Source organism: Ictalurus furcatus, chromosome 11 (assembly GCF_023375685.1).
Source record: "Ictalurus furcatus strain D&B chromosome 11, Billie_1.0, whole genome shotgun sequence".
Taxonomy (NCBI): domain Eukaryota; kingdom Metazoa; phylum Chordata; class Actinopteri; order Siluriformes; family Ictaluridae; genus Ictalurus; species Ictalurus furcatus.
In genome coordinates, this window is record NC_071265.1 from 18,057,502 (window position 1) to 18,076,608 (window position 19,107).

At 38.4% G+C, this 19,107-nt stretch overlaps 2 protein-coding genes across 2 annotated transcripts; one reads left to right on the forward strand and one right to left on the reverse strand.

The window, feature by feature from the left end:
- Positions 1-1,156: 1,156 nt before the first annotated feature.
- Positions 1,157-4,669, forward strand: nat8l2 (N-acetyltransferase 8-like 2). Its single transcript, XM_053636614.1, has 2 exons — positions 1,157-1,237; positions 2,252-4,669. The coding sequence occupies exons 1-2, from the start codon at positions 1,225-1,227 to the stop codon at positions 2,935-2,937; spliced, it is 699 nt and encodes a 232-aa protein (XP_053492589.1). The 5' UTR covers positions 1,157-1,224; the 3' UTR covers positions 2,938-4,669.
- An 8,411-nt stretch (positions 4,670-13,080) lies between these two features.
- LOC128615088 (1,25-dihydroxyvitamin D(3) 24-hydroxylase, mitochondrial) lies at positions 13,081-18,124 on the reverse strand. The gene is made up of 12 exons (XM_053636943.1): positions 17,805-18,124; positions 17,461-17,651; positions 17,272-17,365; positions 17,082-17,175; positions 16,804-16,895; positions 16,171-16,282; positions 15,594-15,739; positions 15,001-15,167; positions 14,381-14,459; positions 13,989-14,186; positions 13,781-13,892; positions 13,081-13,660 (listed from the first exon to the last, which is right to left on the reverse strand). Exons 1-11 carry the CDS (start codon positions 18,039-18,041, stop codon positions 13,782-13,784), a joined length of 1,521 nt encoding a protein of 506 aa, XP_053492918.1. The 5' UTR covers positions 18,042-18,124; the 3' UTR covers positions 13,081-13,660; position 13,781.
- Between the last annotated feature and the right edge of the window lie 983 nt (positions 18,125-19,107).

Below are 19,107 nucleotides of genomic sequence, written 5' to 3' on the forward strand. Positions count from 1 at the left end.
CTCTTTCTTTTATACTCCGAACAACATTAGAATAATTCCCCATATTTAAAAATAATATTATATCACTATATAAAGAGTTTTTGTGAGCACTTGTCAACTCCGTCAACTTGCAAGTCATCTCCTTCAGACATAAAACCTGAGTTGACATCTGACGGAGTTGACAAAATTTAATATTTTTCCATTATAACCATGTGTTGTATAGTGGAACAATGTTGTTTTTTTTTCCTCAGCTGAAGCTGCCTCAATAAGCATAACTAAAATGGCAAAATGTATCCCACAATTATAGACAGAAATGATCACAATGGGAAGATGGTGTTGACATGTTAAAGCTAAGACCACAGAGACTTAAACATTGCTTGGTTAAAATATATAACAAATATATAAAACTTACCTGACCATGCATCCTACTGTTCCACCATGAGCAGGAAGTGGGAAAGGGGTCCTCAGAGTTATAGCTGATCGTGACAATGCATGATTTTTTAGGATTATAAAAAAAATATGACGGAGTTGACACAAAGTGAGGACACAACTTTGATCATCAGTTTTTATGGAAAATATAATTTAAGTTTTACTTTATTTATTGTTTGATATTTTACAGATCTCTGCCTTTCACTTTAAATTTAGATTTATGAATTTATTGCATTTGAAAACACTTTGTTTGGCAGTTTGATATTGTGCCCTCTTGCTGAGGACAGGTTAAATTACATGTTTTCCAAGTATAGAGCATGCATTTAAAAGAATTGTAATGAAATGATTAAAAAATATATATAAGCAATAAATGCCCAGAGTATACAGATTACCTTTAGATTTAACTTTTTAAGTATTTTTATTTTTATGAATTTTTACATTTTTAACATAAATAGGACTTTTGTATGTAGGACATGTTTTGTCCCTTATCTCAAGAATCAGTGTAATATGACTTGATCTATCCTCCATATTAAAAGGGATGCAAATAAGTGTATCTTGTTTGCTGAGTGAAACCATACTGATGTAAATCACTGTTAATCAGTGAGCCTGAGTGACACTATCATTGCATTCCCCTTTGCTCTTTGCACTTTGGACTGTTGTAAATTGGGATTAAAACAAGTTTCATCCAGAATAGCTGATGATAAAACAACAATAGTTTGGCAGAAGCACATGACTTTCTTCCAGTCTGCTTGAGAGTCTTGAGAGGAGAAAGAAAATTCAGCAGAACTGACGCAGTGATAACAAGGAAAAGGAAACATGAACTCGAAAAGTAAGTTTCAGTATCATTGAACTGTTCAGCTGCAGACAGAAAAACTGTTCCAAATGTCACAAAGGTGCAAACTGTACTTTTCCTTGTTGCTGGGGTGCTGCCATCAATATTACCTTCTTTTGTATCTTTAGTATGTATATTTATACCTTTAAAAATTATTTAAGGTGGACACTTTGACGTTTAAAGCTTCATTAAGCTTTGTTAAAGGTACCTCCCCTTCCCAGATAACTACTAAAGGTACTCTTGATAGTACCACCCCAGTGACAAATTCATGTACAGTTTGGTGCCATTGTTTCTGAGAGTGTAGTTGTTTGAGAAGTGTTGCCTTACATCGTAAATGTATAAATCCCTCTAGATAAAGTTCATGTTACTATAGATGTATTTATTGTTTTGGCCATCCAATGATGTTCAATGTCATATTAATCAGAAATCTAACGTAGAAGAAGTGGAGACGGCAAACTTTGGACTGTTTTGGAATGCAATACAGTTAAATGACAGATTTGTGCTCAGTTATGGCAGACTCTGCTCGGCTAGTTAGTGATCTGTGAGGTTAAAGGCGCAATGGTGCTGATGTTGGTGTTAGAATGAAAGTTGAAGCTTTAAAACCTGATCTGTTTGAGAAGCGTGTACAGATGAGTAAGTGATGTAACAGGACAGACTGAAGGACTAAAGCGCTGCTACATCACTCTCTTTTGGTAAAGATGAAGCCAGGGCTAATTTCTACTTTTGCCAGTATCAGCATGTAGATGAATGACATTGTTGCTAATGTAAAAAAACATTAAAGTAAAAATAGATCAACATGTCGATGAAAATATTTTGAACTAAAAAAGGTCAACATAGAATTCCATTATAAAATAAATCTTGGACAGCAGAAAAAAATTACATGTTAATTATCAAGATTAATATGCATGCTGTTTTGGGTTGATTTTTCATTTAATAAACAAATTCATCTAAATACATTATTTGACATTTGTGTGCTTTTCCCTTTTTTTTCTTTTACATGTGCTGTCTCAGTGCATATAGTGATTAGGAAATTCCAGCCCTCAGACTTTGAAGTGGTGAAAACAATATTTCAAGATGGAATCCAGGAGCACATTATTCCTTCATTCATCTATGCCATTTCCCAGCCGGTCCACATTACTCTGACTCTGTGTTTCTGCATTGTGGGCTATATACTGAGTGGAGAATCAGTTGGTCTGGCTCTGCTGGCTGGAGCATCCTGGATTGGACTGTTGTTGTACTGCTGCTATGAGTTCTACGCTGGTTATGTCAGACTGAAGCTGAGCACAGACATGCAGGACATTACAGGCTACTACATTAGAAACCCAGATAACGGCTTCTGGGTTGCGGAAGCTCAGGTCAATGGGCGGCCCCTGGTGGTGGGTATGGTGGCTGTAGAGGCCCAAAATCTTCCAAATAGTGATGGGCAAAAGTACGGACACCTTTACCGAATTAATGTGTCTTCTGAGTGTCGTCACACTGGTATCGGGTCACGCCTGGGGAAAGTAGCTGTGGACTTTTGTAAAGAACGAGGGTTCTCAAAGGTTGTGCTGGAAACTAGCTCTACTCAGAGGGCAGCTGTCATCCTTTACAATAAGATGGGCTTTAAACTTGTGCAAATCCACACACAAAGTGAAGGTCCTTGGTGGATCATCTGGCTGATCAGAGTTACAATTCTGAAAATGGAGAAAGTCTTTTAAACTTTAATCCATTCATCCATTCATATATACCATATGACCAAAGGTTTGTGGACACTTGGCCATCACACTCATATGTACTTCCTGAACATCCTATTCCAGACTTTGCTGAAGCTGGCACCTTCAAATATGTTCGCATGTTTAAAAATGCCCCAATAGAAATCCTCAAAAAATCAAAAGTTTCTTATCAAAACGTGATTTCATTGCTTATGCTAAACTTAATTTAAACACGTTTCTAATTAGATGATTGAATTATGTAAGGTGAGCGTGATCAATTCACATTGTATTAATATAAACCAATTATGAAAATCTTGTGGGAATGTTGGCTGTTACAGGTACTATAAGTATGGTATTTAAATTAACATGGTTAAATCATGTGTGGTGGAATAGTGTAGTGGTAATGTGAATGTTACAGAGTGCCAGCAAACTGGGTTCGATCTTCAGTTCAGGTGCAAGCGTGGAGTTTGATTTTATTCTGGACATTGAAAATATATGACCAAATCATCTTAGATGTACGAAAATAAATTGTGTTAATGTAACTCAATTCAATTAATTGGAAGCAATGTACGCATTTAAATTAAATAAATTCAAAAAACTTTTTTTCCCACAGTGTATCAGATTTCAATCTGTTTGACCAGAGATGCATTTAGCTACATGTGAAAATGCAGAAACTGACCAGGTAAAAGCTGTGTTTAGGCCTGTCACTGGTGGTGAGGTGATCACTCTGCGCTGGACTTTTCATTCTCTTTTCATTATTCCACTCTCTCCAGTCATGATCTGTCACAGAGCCAACTGCCTTACTGTTGCAGTGTATCAGTGCTCACTATGTGCAATGGTTCATGTGACTCTGAGGTGTATTTGTGCAATGTACATTACCTCCTTTTTGTATTACACATTGGACTTCTCCTATACTCCTCTTGGAGGAAAAAAGCCCCGAATAGGCCCCTTACTGAACAGTGTATTCTTCTCAAAGTGTGTCCAGAATACTCAGAACAGCTTGCACTTAAATGTAGACCTGAAGGCACACCATCACAAATGGCCTGTCTTGCCCTAACTTTGTCTCCAGAAGACACTAGAATGGGAATGAGATGCTCACTGGAGACAGTTTCAATCCTTATGGTCTACCTGTCCACATATTAAACAAATTGGCCTATCCCATCTTACCAGGTGCTCTCTTTTGAGTCTGTTCAGCCAACTGTCTTTACATTTATTATGTCTAGTTATGCCTTTTTAGTTCTGTCACTTTTCTTCCTATATGCTAGAATGCACAGTCAAAAGATCAATACTGACAATGCTGGATACTTCCAATGCAAAGCAAAGAGCAAATATTTTCCAGTCAGTTGTTTGTATTTGCTTTTACTTGTAGCTGAATTCATTTTTTTTTTTTTTTAAATGCAGATAATTTCACTTTGAGTACACAGTTAATAAATGTCTGGTTCTGTGTGGTAACAGAATAAAAATTGTAAAGGTTCAAAGGGTATGGAAGCTTTATATAATAACTGTATGATGTAGTTAGACTTTAACTTACTATAAAAAGAGCTTAAATATTGTCTTAGACGAACACCGTACACTGTCCCATTGTTAAACCTCAGGACAGTGTTGTTAAGCAGAAATATTATTTAAAATATTAAGTAGAGATTATTTATTTTGTGCCCTTGAGACAACATGGTTAGCAGCACTATTAAGGAATATTAACTTAATATCTAATTAATAATAAACTAATCAACTTAATAAAGTAATGTGACATTTTAAAAGGACTTCTATTACTGCTTTAACATTATAACAGAAAAACTCAATTTAAAGTCAGCACCTTCTGGTATCTAGGAGTTTACTATAAGCATATTGAGATTTCATGACCCCAGCCCCTGAGACAAGATGATATGCAAATGTAATCTATATTTTAAAAAAAGTAATTAATCCTAGAGATTTAGTGTTCGCATTGTGTTTTAAAAGCACTGAGAGATGTATTTTGTGTGACCATATTACAACAAACACATGAAATGTGAGACCACAACAAAATATGTACAACATATGTATACACAATGCAACAAATGCAAAAGTTAACAGTAAAGCACACGTGTAGTGCAGTATAAGAGACTGTAGTAAGATGCAAACTATTGATAATACGTTACATTCAATACAATACATGCATGTACACACTTTAATATGAACATGTACACCTGCTCATTCATGTAATTATCACATCAGCCAATAATGCGGAAACAACATAGCGCATAAACCCATGTAGATACTTTTCAAGAGCTCCAGTTAATGTTCACATCAAACACCAGAATGGGGAAAACAGTGTGATCTTAATGATTTGCTACTGCCACTACTGTCAGCAAACATGGTTCACTATATAAACTGTCCAAGGACATTGCCAAGTGCTTGTTACCAGAGTGTTTGATACTGTGCTCTTAGAAATTCCCCTGGTTCCCTTAAAAAGTTCTGTGACCATCCAAGGTCCCTCAGGTAGTGGTAAGATCATGTCAACCACTATCCCTCTCACCATGCACAGTGGTTTTCTCCATAGTGATCTGATCATTTTCATGTCAATCAAGTCTTCTCAAAATTCATGTGGTACTTCATGAGTTGGTCAATCATTCACAAAATCTTCATGTACTACTCCTCAGAGTTTGAGCATATGAGACATGTTGTCAAGTCTTCAAAAAAGGTCCTAGACAATCATCTATATGTCAAACTGGAAGTTTTGAATTTCATCAGCCTTCAGTTTCCTTCTTGGGATGTTCAAGAGTCTCATCATGGCTTCAAGCTCATAGCATCAAAAAAATGCAATTATTCCTAATATCTGTGACCTTATATAGAAGATTTATTTGAGACTTTAGTTAACATTCCTGCACTGAGGAAAGCCCAATGACCTTAAGTGGAATGAAGCAGCCATCGATGTATTTACTTCACCAGTGTTCCCAATCTTCATCATCCAAATCCATCATTACATTTGTGGTAGAGGTTGTGGTAGAGAGCACTACAGGAGCAATCCTGTGGCAGCATCAAAGCAACCCCCATGTGCTTTCCCAGTTTTGCAAAGCATTCTGTCATCATTTGAAAATCAATGTGAGTCTCTCCTCAGAATACCACCTGCAGTTAAAGGGTCAAGTAGAATACTATACCAGGAAATCAAAATGCTCCCCAGATCATATTGTACAACTAACCCCTGCTGTATATAGTGGGCTGGAAGGGTTACGGTCAAGAGCAGCATTTCTGGGATTTAGCTGAAGACATCAAAGATCCTTCGTTAATCTTGGGCTTCCATCATGAACATCCATGCCAAACTGCTTCTAGACCAGGGGCTAACTTGGCTTTTGGCGCCACCTGTCAGGTGGGGTCTTGGTATGAGAACTCAGGACATTTCCCCTCCCTGCCAGCAGAGTTCCCCATCAGACCTCATCCTGGTGCCTTAGTGGCTAGCACGTTGGGGGTTCGAATCCCACCTCCACCCTATATGTGCAGAGCTTGCATATTCTCCCTGTGCTTCAGACGTTTCCTTCCCCAGTCCAAAGACATGCGTCGTAGGCTGATTGGCTTTCCCAAATTGTCCATAGCGTGTAAATGGGTATGTGTGTATGTGTGGTTGTGCCCAGCAATGGGATTGCACCCCATCCAGGGTGTCCCCCACCTTGTGCCCCAAGTTCCCTGGGATAGGTTCCAGGCTCCCCATGACAATGTGTAGGATAAGTGGTACAGAAAATGGATGGATGGAAAGCAACATAATTTAAAGCATTACATTTTGGGGTTTGTAGGTTATATTCTGACTGCCCTAAAATTACATAAATGAAGTAAGACTGAAATTTTTAAATGAGAATAATAATACAGAAATTAATCTAAAGATTTTTTTAAAAAATAGACAAAGATACTTGGTTTAAATTGAGGCAAAATCAAATCATGCTATTATTCTGATAGTAATATAATAAGTAGCAATTTGACTTTCACTGTATTGGACACCGCTGTTGACTCATTGCAGATTGTTTTGACTTAGAATACACACATCTCTAAGGTGAATGACACTCGTGTGTGTCCAGAGCAAAGAGATGTTGAGAAACCAGGGCCAAAGTTACAGTAGCTGGTGTTATATCATTGGCAATGTTTTTGTGTATTTTTCTGCCAAAGCAACAGGTTCAAATGTTGTGAAATTCCAGAACATGATGACATTGAGTCTGTGTCTATGCAGTGTCAGCTGATAGTCCTCCCTCCTCCCATAAGCAAAAGAGCATGCACACACACACATACACACACACACACACACACGCACACATTGTCCTTGAGCTTTAGTGTCGTTTTTACAGATAAACAGCTAATCCATGTTTATGTTTTGTTGTTTATTTATTTAGGGACATAAAATTTGCCCAATGAATGAATTAGCATAAATTCTCAGTTTTGTTACACTAAATTCTAAAATGTTATTAATGCCTTTGGTGGGCTGTTAACTGTTCATGATTAACACAAATCTAATGAGTCAGGCTTTTTATTAGTACAAAAATGTGTCTATTTCTACTAAAGTGAAATAAGAGAACAATAGAAATACCTATCTGAGACTAAATTATGGATAACAATTGCTTAAACAATGCTGCTTAAACTTCTGTGTTCCTACTGTACTTTGGAAGCACCAAATCATCATTGCATAATCTACTCTATTTCAATTTATCCGATGAAAAAGCTGTACCACTTGTATTAAAGCACAGAATGCGACACAGAAAGAGGTGAGACAGTATGACTGCATATCACCAATTATATATCAGTATAATTTATTATATATAAAAACTTTTTCTAATGGCTTGGTGGGATGCTTCGAACAAGTGGACCAACTTTGACAGATCTAACATAGTAGGTAGTACCTGCCTAGGGTGAGACCCAATGTTCTGTGACTTTATTAATCAAAATCCAAAACTGTTTGATGGTTAGACCAGTTCGCTGAAGTGTTAGTTAAACTGTTTTATGCACCTTTGGGGTTGCTGTCTAGTCCTATGTCCTTGTCAGCCAAGGGCATTAATGGTTCAACTGTTTGACCAGTTTTTCAGAGTTTGGTCTATCAGAGGGGCCAGATTCAAAGGCAAGGGAACCAGATGGCTTCAAGAATGAAAAGCCACAGCAGTCCTAAAATCACACAGATAGCGGAATTTCTCTACTCTCTACACAATATTACTTTACAGGTTAACTTATTCACATGAAGCAGAAATAGGTTGCCAACAGCCTACAACCAGCCTACAACTAGTAGGCATGGGTCTCGTGGGACCTAGGAGCAACAGGCTTTATTTTTCCAGGGACCCTACTTATATTGTCAAGAAAAGGAAATTACATATTCCAGGGTGCCCTGTAATGGGTTGGCACCCCATCCAGGGTGTCCCCCACCTTGTGCCCCGAGTCCCCTGGGATAGGCTCCAGGCTGGGATAGGCTTCACTGGATAGGATAAGTGGTGTAAAAAATGGATGGATATTCAGGGGCTCCTGCTTTCACTAATAGGTATCAGTGAGTTTTCTGTGCCATACTATTCTGACTGGGAGTATGGAGTACAGGGTCAGTGGTTACAGCTAGAAAGCTTACAACTTCTGACTCAGGATAGCATGAGAATAGCATGCTATCAAATGTGATGAGATATATATCCAATCATTTTTGGAAGTAAGAGCATGTCTCTAACTGTCACTCATTTGCTGACTCTAGTCCTGATCCATTGTAGCTATACATCATTATTACTGCTGCCTCAGGCTCAGTTTATGTACCATTCATTGTCCACAATTGCAGTGCTGGAGCTGGGGCAGCTGCTATCCAGGGTCCTGAAGGTCAGAGTCTTCTAGGACCATAGTGTCATTTCTATAAAGTGCTGTTTTCATCTAGGTCATGAGGAATACAGAGGGTGAGAATACTGTATATGTACATAAAGAGAAAGCTCTGATTAACTACTGATCTCACATCAGACATCAGTGTTACAGTGTTTCACAAACATCAAAAACAATAGAAAGCTTCAAACTAGCCCTTAAATCTTTTAATCTTTTCCACATGTTTTCACAGTACTAAACATTTATCAGCTGCTGCATTTTCTTTCTTTTTTTATTTCCTTTTTCACCTAGCACTGTATTTTGGAGAATGAGTTTGTTTAAAGACAGAAAACGGAGACTATCCTCATCAAATCTGCCTGAAATTCTCTATCAGGATTCAACGATAAAAGTATAAACTAAAAAAGTATATTTTGCCATGGCCAACCTATGAGTTGATGCTGTAATCATACTCTACTATGCTTATCTCAGGACTCATACTGACCGTACTCTCAACACAATTGATATTGTTTGACTTTACAGTATACAGTTGTAGAAGAGTAATGATGTATAATTCCACTATCTGGTGTCACCCTAAAGGGGATGCTTTAAAAACAAATCATAGAATTGTAGAATGGATCGGTATTGGCCCCCCTGAAATCAACTCACAAGTCACAGTGGTGCAGCGTTGTGAGCTCTTTGCAGATACCAAAGCAAATCACTGTTGATGACTGTGGTTCTTCCTGGTGGAGCTGGACACACTGATAGGTCAGGACATACTGGCCCAAGGCTGGCCTCAGTGTCTACCATATTCATTTCCTCCTCCACCATTGATTCTGCTCACATTGCACAGAATCAATGGTCAGACCACAGAGTACTGCTTGTGGCTCCAATGTGGCCAGACTTTTCACAGTTGCTATCACTAGAGGAATGGAATTCCTTAGTAGCTTTCTTCCATAATAGATCAACTGTGCTAAATGGAAAGAAATCACTGTAGGATTGAACCAGGCAGCAGAGATGATAACAAGAAGAGATAAGACATTCCATTTAAACAGCCCTCGACCACTAGGGACCATAATTCAAAGATGCTGTTGGGATTGGTGCCAACAAGTCTGAGGTGGAAGGACAAACCCACCATTAGTAAACACTAACGGCGTTTGTCGGAGTGGCCACCTGGCCGAATGTTGCAGTAAAACCACAGAATGCCACAAGTGGTTTGAGAAACAAGCCCTTTTCTTGGACTCACCAAAACCAGATGGCTTACCCCACAGATAAAACCCAAGGTTCTTCACCCATAAAGTGATAACTGCAGGAAGAAAGAGGGGGAGGAGCCACCCCCCCCATCTTGTTGAATCAGCACATTCCACAATCAGGGCAGTCCACAGAAACAATGACTGTGATAATGAATACATTTGTAAAACAACTGCAATCACCCATTTCTGCCATGTTTTATTCGTGTTTATAACTACTAAGGTTCCACAAATCATTTCATTTATTTTGCATGCATTAGTATAGTAGTACTAGTATGATTATTTTGTTTTACCATTAATAGTGTACTTAACATATGTTGTGTGTGGTGTGTATGTGTTTGTGGAATAATTTTCTGATAGATAAAAGTTAAGAAATTCAGATAGGATATCATTAAATGTACATGTTAGTATTTTGTACAAAGTTTAATCCACGCATCATGAAAAGGCGTGCAACCACCCATCTACAGTGACAATGGACTGAGTAACCTCATAGGCAGAGCATTTGGCTTACATCCTGCCCTAAGACAATCTCTGGTTGGTTGGAACCCTTAGAGGGTGGGACTAGCCAGAAAGAGTTAAAATCCAACTCTCTGCGTTCTTCTGTCTTAAACCTGTCTATGTACTTGGTGCTCTCAGATCTCTCGGCTCGTTAAATCAACTCATTTCACCTCATTGGCGGCCGTGGGAGTCGTCAATCAATATCTGCTCATCGATCCACTTAGAGCTCCCCAGCTTTTCAAAACTCCCGCTGCCAGCTCTCCAAACACCCCTCATACTAGACGCCATTTCATTCATCATTCCGGTTGGTCTTCTGAGACGCCACTCAACGCCGACCAGATGCACGAATAACCATTGCGGGAATCCAGTCGACACCATGAAGTAACAAAGAAATCCCCTCAACAGGCAAGCAATACACCAGACTCTAGCTGAGACTGGTGCATATAATATAAAGTTTAAAGGCTTTCTAAAGAAGTGAAATTAGATTGATAACGTTGATGGTTGTTCAGGTTATGGTCTGTGAAATAGCATTATTTGTTATAAATTCGGAACTTCCTTCACTCTGTTAAACCATTTTCACATCTGCTTGCCTGTGTGTGTGTGTGTGTGTTATGTGTTAGATTAGTTTCTGTGTCATAGAATAGTTCAATAAAGTCTCGTTTGTTTTTAAACACACGTGCCTTATTTGTTTACAATGGCCACTGCCTTGAATTGCCGATCCTGCTACATGCTCTTCAAATAATATTTCACTGCATATAGAATATTATTGCTGGTGGCCACGGAGGTATTAGCTAATACATAATTAATGAATACACTAAGTTCAACTTATCGCTGGATGAATAGTTGATCAGAAATACCTGATTAGCCAAATTTCCCCTTTCAAGCTGATCTGCTAGTCTATCCTGCATATTTAGTGGAGAATAAGATAGCTCAATTTAAACAGCTAATTTTGGTTACATATAATGGTGGAGAGGAGTTTGCATGTTCTCCCCATGCTGCGGGGGTTTCCTCCGGGTACTCCGGTTTCCTCCCCCAGTCCAGAGACATGCATGGTAGGCTGATTGGTGTGTTTAAAGTGTCCATAGTGTATGAATGGGTGTGTGAGTGTGTATGTGATTGTGCCCTGCGATGGACTGGCACCCTGTCCAGGGTGTACCCCACCTTGTGCCCGATGCTCCCTGGGATAGGCTCCAGGTTCCCGGTGACCCTGAAAAGGAGTAAGCGGTAGAGGATGGATGGATGGATGGATAATGGTGGAGAATACAATTAACCCAAACAGCTAATATTCCCTACATCACCATCAGCCAGTTTACCTGCACCTGTGGGTTTGGCCCCACAGAGTGAAGAGCAGGTTGAGGAATGCAACCCAGCAGTCCAACTGAACACAAGAGACCCTAGTGCATGGGCCATGTATGCTCTCAAGTGGAAACTATTCCACAAATCCTGTGCACTGCCCAGTTTCTAGAGAACTATGCTATTTACAGCGACTGCTAGGCAGTGGAACATCCACATTTATGTTGAAGGTGTATGTGGCAGCTATTTCAGAGCATCACCACACCTGGCCAATACCCCAGTGTGGGATGTTACCCATGTTTTAGAGTCCCTTAAGACCTCCCTTCATGAGACCATGCACGATACCAAAATGAAATGGGCCTATCTAAAGACTGCCTTCTTATTAGTGGTACCTGTAGCCAAAAGAGTTACAGAACTACATACCTTGTGTTTGAGTAGGGTTATCCCCTACTTTTGTAAGCCAACCAACTGACCTTGCAGTGGTCCATAAAGAAGAACTTGCTGAGCATGCCCTGTAATGCCCAGTATGTGCTCTATGGTACTATTTGTACTGGACAGTGGGTGATGATCAAATCAAGTGTTTATCTGCCATAAATGGATAACACAACAAGGTCCCCTGTCTAAGCAGAGACTGGCTTACTTCGTGGTGGATGTCATCACCTTGACCTACAGGTTGGCCAGATGCCTGGCCTCTACCATGACACACCACTCTAAGGAGGAGCATGTCCTCCATATGGGCATTATTTGAGATGTGCCACTCCAGGAAGTTTGTGCTGCTACTACGTGGGTATCACCATGCACCTTTTACAGATTCTTCAAGGCTAATATTTTCCATTCCTGTGGTGTGAGTGCAGAAATGATCCCTGAACACCTCTCTAATACAGTCCTAAAGTGTGCTGGTTCCTCATAATTACTTGGGTTTGCTGACATTCAGAAACAACACTGTGTCCGGAATATGGCGAGACTTCCTTTACTAATATGCTCAGTACTTTCATGGAAAGAGCTTTTCTGTTTTTAATACTTTCTATTTCCCCTCTACCATTCCTCTTCTTATCAATTTTATTAAAAAGCTAGCTAATGGTACTATACACACATCACTCCCTGCTGAATAGATTAGAAATGTTACTCATTTTCTGTGGTGAAGAGAAATACGCCATGATAGAGTAGTTGTACGATTGGTAGATGGAGTAGAGTGGGGGGGGGGTGGGGGGGGGTTGTGGTTCTGGGACAACTGGCAGGCCAGGCCGCTGGGAAATCTCCCAGTGCTCCTGAATCCAAGACCATGAGTAAATGTGTATCTGAAGTGAAGTATGTACCATACTCACTACTCATCACAGCCATTTTGTATACATTTACTGTATTAATTTATTTCCCAAAGATGATGCATTAAAAAAATACATTGGTAACACTGTAATTGTTATGTATAAATATCATTACCTTTGTGATATATTTAATCTATATACAACATATATAAGAACACTATTTTCAGACGCTCCAAGTTTTACATATTTTACACAGTTTAAACACATACTCTAAAGCTATAGTACATTGAAGGATTTTGGTGTACAGATAATATGGCATTTTAAATGTCAGCTTACAAAATAATTATTTTATAGGTAGGATGTCGCCAGTATTATGAAATTGATTTTTAATGACTCAATTTGGTCATCTAAACTGATGGCTAATGATTACTATGATATTGTAATATAAAGTCACATGGAATATACTGTATGTACATTTATGTCTATCCCTAAACTGTTACAATGTAAGCTAAATATTAATAATCTGAGGTATATTTTAAGTAATCAGATAAATACATTCTGATGCTTAGCAGCAGAGTAGCAGCAAAATCAAGCCTTCTGAATACTTCTGACCAAAGGCTATGGAGTTTTGTTTCCACACGATATTGAAGCAGTCTGCAAAAAGAAAAAAAAACATATATAATGTTAAATATATGAGGAATTTTACTTGATTTCTCATTTCCGTAATGATGTGAATATATTTGCATTTTTGTAGGACTATAGTTCTGTTCTTACCTTATCGCCGGATGAAAGCCACGGGAAGTTCTCGATTGGGCACCAGTGTTCCGGTATGGATAGCTTCCACTGGGTCATAATCTGTTGCTGCAATCTCATAATCACGAATTAACTGTGGAAAAAAGCATAAAAACACCAAACCATAAATGTTAGCACAATTAAATTTGATTTGCTATTTATTCTGGTTAACTCGACAGTGTGATCTTACCCAGCACAGTGAGAGGTGTATCTGTAGCTCAGCCAGGCGTCGGCCGATACACATCCTCTTGCCGATGCCAAAAGGAACATGGGCAAATGGGTTGATAGAGGTTTTATTCTCGATCCACCGTTCTGGCATGAACTGCTTCCAATTGTCAAAGTACTCCTCATTAGACCCTAGTGCTTGGCTGTTAATCATCAAAACTGTCTGCAATTGGATGAAAAACTTTAATTTGGCAAACTTCCCAAAGGCTTTCATCTAAATATTTATAAATATATAATGTATTAAAGTTAAATGAACAAAGCCTAAGTCCTTACAAAGGTAAATTAGAGTTATTTGTAATGATGGAAAGCAGTCTGTAGATGGCAGTGCAGAAATAACATTAGCAATAAGGCTCTTACCCCTTTAGGCAAACTGTATTCCCCGAGTACAGTGTCTCTGTCCAAAGTTCGGCTTGTAAAAGGGATGGAGGGTGAAAGTCTGTTTATATGGAAAAAAAAAGAGAAGGAAATGTGACATAAACTGACATGCATGAGCCACATTATGGAATGATATGCATAAGAGAATATAGGTCAAGGCATGATAATCCCACAAAACACCACAAACATTCCTAGAACCATTTGAACGTATTATCCTTGCTTAATGTTTAAGAACATTTCTTTCTGTTTCATGACTTGTCTTGTCAGAGCATTATGTTAGTGTGATTAGTTTTTAACAGTAAAAACTCTCACGACAACTCTGAGATTAAATAATTGTTTCCCCCTGGCTTTTGACCCTGTCAGTTTAGAGTCTCAGATTAAACTAGACTCTAGTCTAATATTTTTAACTAAACAGCTGCAAGCATAGCTGTCAACCATGCAAAAATGGTATAATTTGTTGTATTTAGAAATTATGTTGATGTACACTGTAGATCCATTTTACGCAATTTAAAAATTAATAATAATGGGGCATTATTAAAGCACCTTGTTTATATAAGTCTTAGTGTCTTGTCATAATGATAAGAGTGATGAACATGTCCTACCTCATGGACTCCCTCAGACATGCCTTAAGATATGGCATGTTCTTAATGTGCTCAGCACTTGGAACCTGTCCAGGGGGCACCACCTCTCTGATCTCCTTCAACAGCTTGTCCTGAGCATGGGGGTTCCGCGAGAGGTTGAAAATAGCCCATAATGCGCTGTTGGCTGTCTGTGTAGGGAAAGGAAGGCAGTTTGTTTTGTCATTATGAACTGTGTGTTTGTCATTTTATGCAACAAATTGCATGAACTGCTTAAATCATATAAATTTATTGGACTGGAATTAGGTGAAGAGGGTCTTCAAAACTAGTTTTAAAACAAGCATACTTATCAAACCTTTAGGATTATAATGTTTATCTGATTATTTGGCACATTATAAAGTTATAAATGTTATTTACAAGACACTAAATATGGGTGAGAAAAATTCCACACAAGAATACTGCTTAAAAGTTTTTAAACAATTAAGTTGTAATTTGTATCTGCCTTATTGATGGCCAACCCTTTATGGCATTAACTTAACATCAAGAAATTTTCAGAGACAACCATAAAATTCTAAGGGTTCATTACGGTTCCTGATTTTGAAGGTTTTCATACTCACTGTCTCCACACCGCCAATCTGGAGCTCAGTTATTGCTGCATACAACTCCTTCTTGGTGAGGGGACAGTTATGGTAGATATCACTAAGGAAGCCATCAGTTTCTCCACTTGAGTGTCTTTTCAACTTCTTGTCAATGTAGATTTTAGCTGAAAAAAATGAAAAGAAAATAATTTTATGTGTTAAATCAACTGTATCAATTACTGAATCAATTTTACCATGCAGTACAGCAATAATTATTGGAAAAATAATGCCCTGTTTGAATTTTCTGGTTGGTGAAGCAGCAGTACTATGGGTATACAACTTTTACGTTAGCATATCTCCACCCTCTCCCTGGCCTGCCTCCCTGTTCCCTCTACTACAAATGTTTGGCTGCATTCCCTCTGCACTTAGGTCATACTGTTTACTACGACTCACTCTGTCCCCTCCCACTCGCAAGCACTGAAACTAGAACAACGTGTGAACATTGATCAACAGTACCGTAGTCACTAATAGAGGAAGGCATGATCAACCAGAAAAGTACTAAGTTTATATCTCATCACATGGCAGGAAATGTGTTGTATTAATGATGCATTTTTACCTGTATTAAAAATACAGTCCCAAGCAGCTGTATGGTCTTGCCATGTCTTTGTGTTCAGGCTCTTGTGGAGACTAACTGGAGTCACCATCATCTTGCCAAACATGTTCATCATCTGTCAGTCAGAAAATGTGGAACAGTTTAGACATTTGCACACGCAAAATTGAAATAGATACACATGTTATGACAGGACGTCTGGCACATATCAAGTATAATCCCAGATTATTTTTAATGGACAGTCACCATTAACACTCTAACACTGAGCTTTACTTAGATTTTGAATTTAATGTGTCCATACACATCTTGACGTTAACAAAGCATAACTTTATACTTTGTGCTTTAGATTGCCTAAATACTTTGCATTGCTCCCCTGAAAAACCTAGAAATAAGAAAGCAATATGTGTTTCAAACAGAGATGATCTCCTACAAATTCTGCCCGACTCATGCTACAGTTTCCATAAACACAAAATGTAATGTGACGTAACATCCAGTTCTGTAACATAACCTCAGTGAACTGATTAAAGGACTAGCAAACTACACATCAGACAAACAAAGGCTGAGAAAAGGTTATCCTACTGTTTGAGTTGCTGAAATGTACAGATAAACTACATTGTTCTTATGAGATAAACGGCATACCGTTTTTATCGCTGTGATAAAGTCAGTTGCCTCCTCATTGGCGTTTTCTTGCAAAATCCCAAATCGTTTGTCATAGAGCACATAACAGATGGCTGTAACAGGGAAAAGGGCTAATGTCATTATGTTATGATATATGTAAATATGATAATTTATACATATAATTTATACAATTAAAAATATACATATTATTAATAAAATAAACAAGCAGGTAGTGGATGATGGGCTGTAAATATGTTGAGAAAGTATGTATTGCTAAATATGAAATACTAAAAACTCACTTTCAAATGACCACTTATTCAGCTCAAAATACAAGTCACTGATCTTCCCGTTCACATTAACCTCTCCAATCCTATTAAGGAAATCGGCTAAAACCTTTAAAGGAGGAAAACAAACAGTGTGAATCATTGATCAAAAATTTGACAGTTCAGATATTGAGCACGATAGGTTTTCTTTGCATAACATACCAACCTCATTCATTTTCCTATCGAGTTTCACAACTTCAGTTGGTTTCATGAATTTCTGTTGAAATGTGCTTCTCACTCTCTGCCAATCCTTTCCCTCTCTGAAAATGGAGGCAGACATGAATAAAACAAACAAATCAATTTAATTATCATATCAGTTTTGGGGGGGTGGGGGTGATTGGGAATAATTATTTACAAGATGAGAAGTCCGTAAGCCTCGTCCCGCAGATCTCTGTATGCCTTCCAGGGTTTGATTTCCAGTCTCTGGGGATAGTTACCCTCCTTCCTGTACAGCGCTTCTAGCAAGCAAGGTGCACCAATGTTCACTGATTCAAACGAGCCCATTTTCATCCGGAAGATTTTGCCAAATTTCTTATGGTAATCCATCTAAAGTGTTAAAAATATAAATAAATAATAAAAAAAAAACCACTGGGAGCAATTATCAACACATTTATTAAAAGGAATGTGCAAAACATATATGCTATTCTTAATAATAATAATAATAATAATAATAATAATAATAATAATAATAATAGATACCACTGTCTGATGTTGTTTTGCTAAGCCTCCTCTACGTAGGATGTCAAAGAGGTTCCCCAGAAGGGGCCAGTTTGTTGGGCCCGGGATGGACTGGAAAGTGTGTGCAGGGCAAGGCACAGCATCTTTCGAGTCCAGCACACACACCGAGGATGTTGGCTTGCAGTGCTGCAGCCCGACCGACTTGTTCTTCAGCACATCGAGGATCTGCGCTGGGGCTTTTTGGATCTGCGCTCTCATCTTAGCCCGTGTCTCTGCTGTCTCACCTTGACTTCGCGCGTAAAGTTGTTCTTGAGCTGCTTTTATCTTAAGTGAGTGACTCGTGTTACAATATATATATATATATATATATATATATATATATATATATATATATATATATATATATATATTTATATATATGCTAGTGGTGTTTGCCACTGTTAGACACGAGACCAATCAGAAACAGGGCTTGCGAAAAAAAAAGAGAGAGGGACCGAGAGAGCACGAGCGCACTATTCATTTATGGATTGTCGTTGCGGGTACTGAATGACCCCGCATAGACCGAGGAAGTGCCCTTGCCCTCCGTTTTATAAATAAACACACGGAAGGTGACGCGGTTCGCTTGATGCGCTCTGGCTCCTGCGATTAGCGCAACCTTATCTCCTCGTTATGTAAATATACGACCCCTCTTCATCGGTTTGTGCAAATATTTGTCATAGTCTACTCTCTGTGCGCCTGGGTAATCACATGTCTGTGTGTGCGTGTGTGTGTGTATTTGTGCACTTAAATGTAGAGTTTAATTTGCATCCCATCCTAATTACCGCATCCCAAATGAGAAGTAACGTGTTTATTGCCGAAAATAGCACAAATAAATAAATAAATAAATAAATAAATAAATAAATAAATAAATAACGTGACCCACTCCATTGTGACCCTCCTAATTAAGACCTCGACCCCTACAAAAGATATTAATGGCTTTCTTGCCATTAATAACGAAATCTCCCAACATGTGATACATTTCTGACAACTTCAAGGTGTTAACTATGCACATGTGAAGGAAAAGAAGGAAAATATATATGATTGCTATCATATTTTAAAAGACGCATGTGTTAATTTTTTGTCAAAAATGATTGAGAACCGTGTTTAATGACATCTTTGGTCATTTGGTACACATATTTTCATTAGATCATTTTAATCCTCAATGACACGTTTAAAAGCATGATTTATTTGTAGTTTTCATATTCCTGACACCAATCAATCAAGTTTCAATAACCTGATTAATACACGTCGACAAACGTGTTGGGAAGGCTTTGATAGGGTCCTG

Coding starts and splice junctions, on each gene's coding strand:
- LOC128615088 (XM_053636943.1), bottom strand. CDS start 18,041: ATGAGAGCGCAGATCCAAAAAGCCCCAGCGCAGATCCTCGATGTGCTG. Junction 16,896..17,081: donor GAATAAGTGGTCATTTGAAA/GTGAGTTTTTAG, acceptor TCCCTGTTACAG/CCATCTGTTATGTGCTCTAT. Junction 14,460..15,000: donor TGTCTGAGGGAGTCCATGAG/GTAGGACATGTT, acceptor CCATATAAACAG/ACTTTCACCCTCCATCCCTT.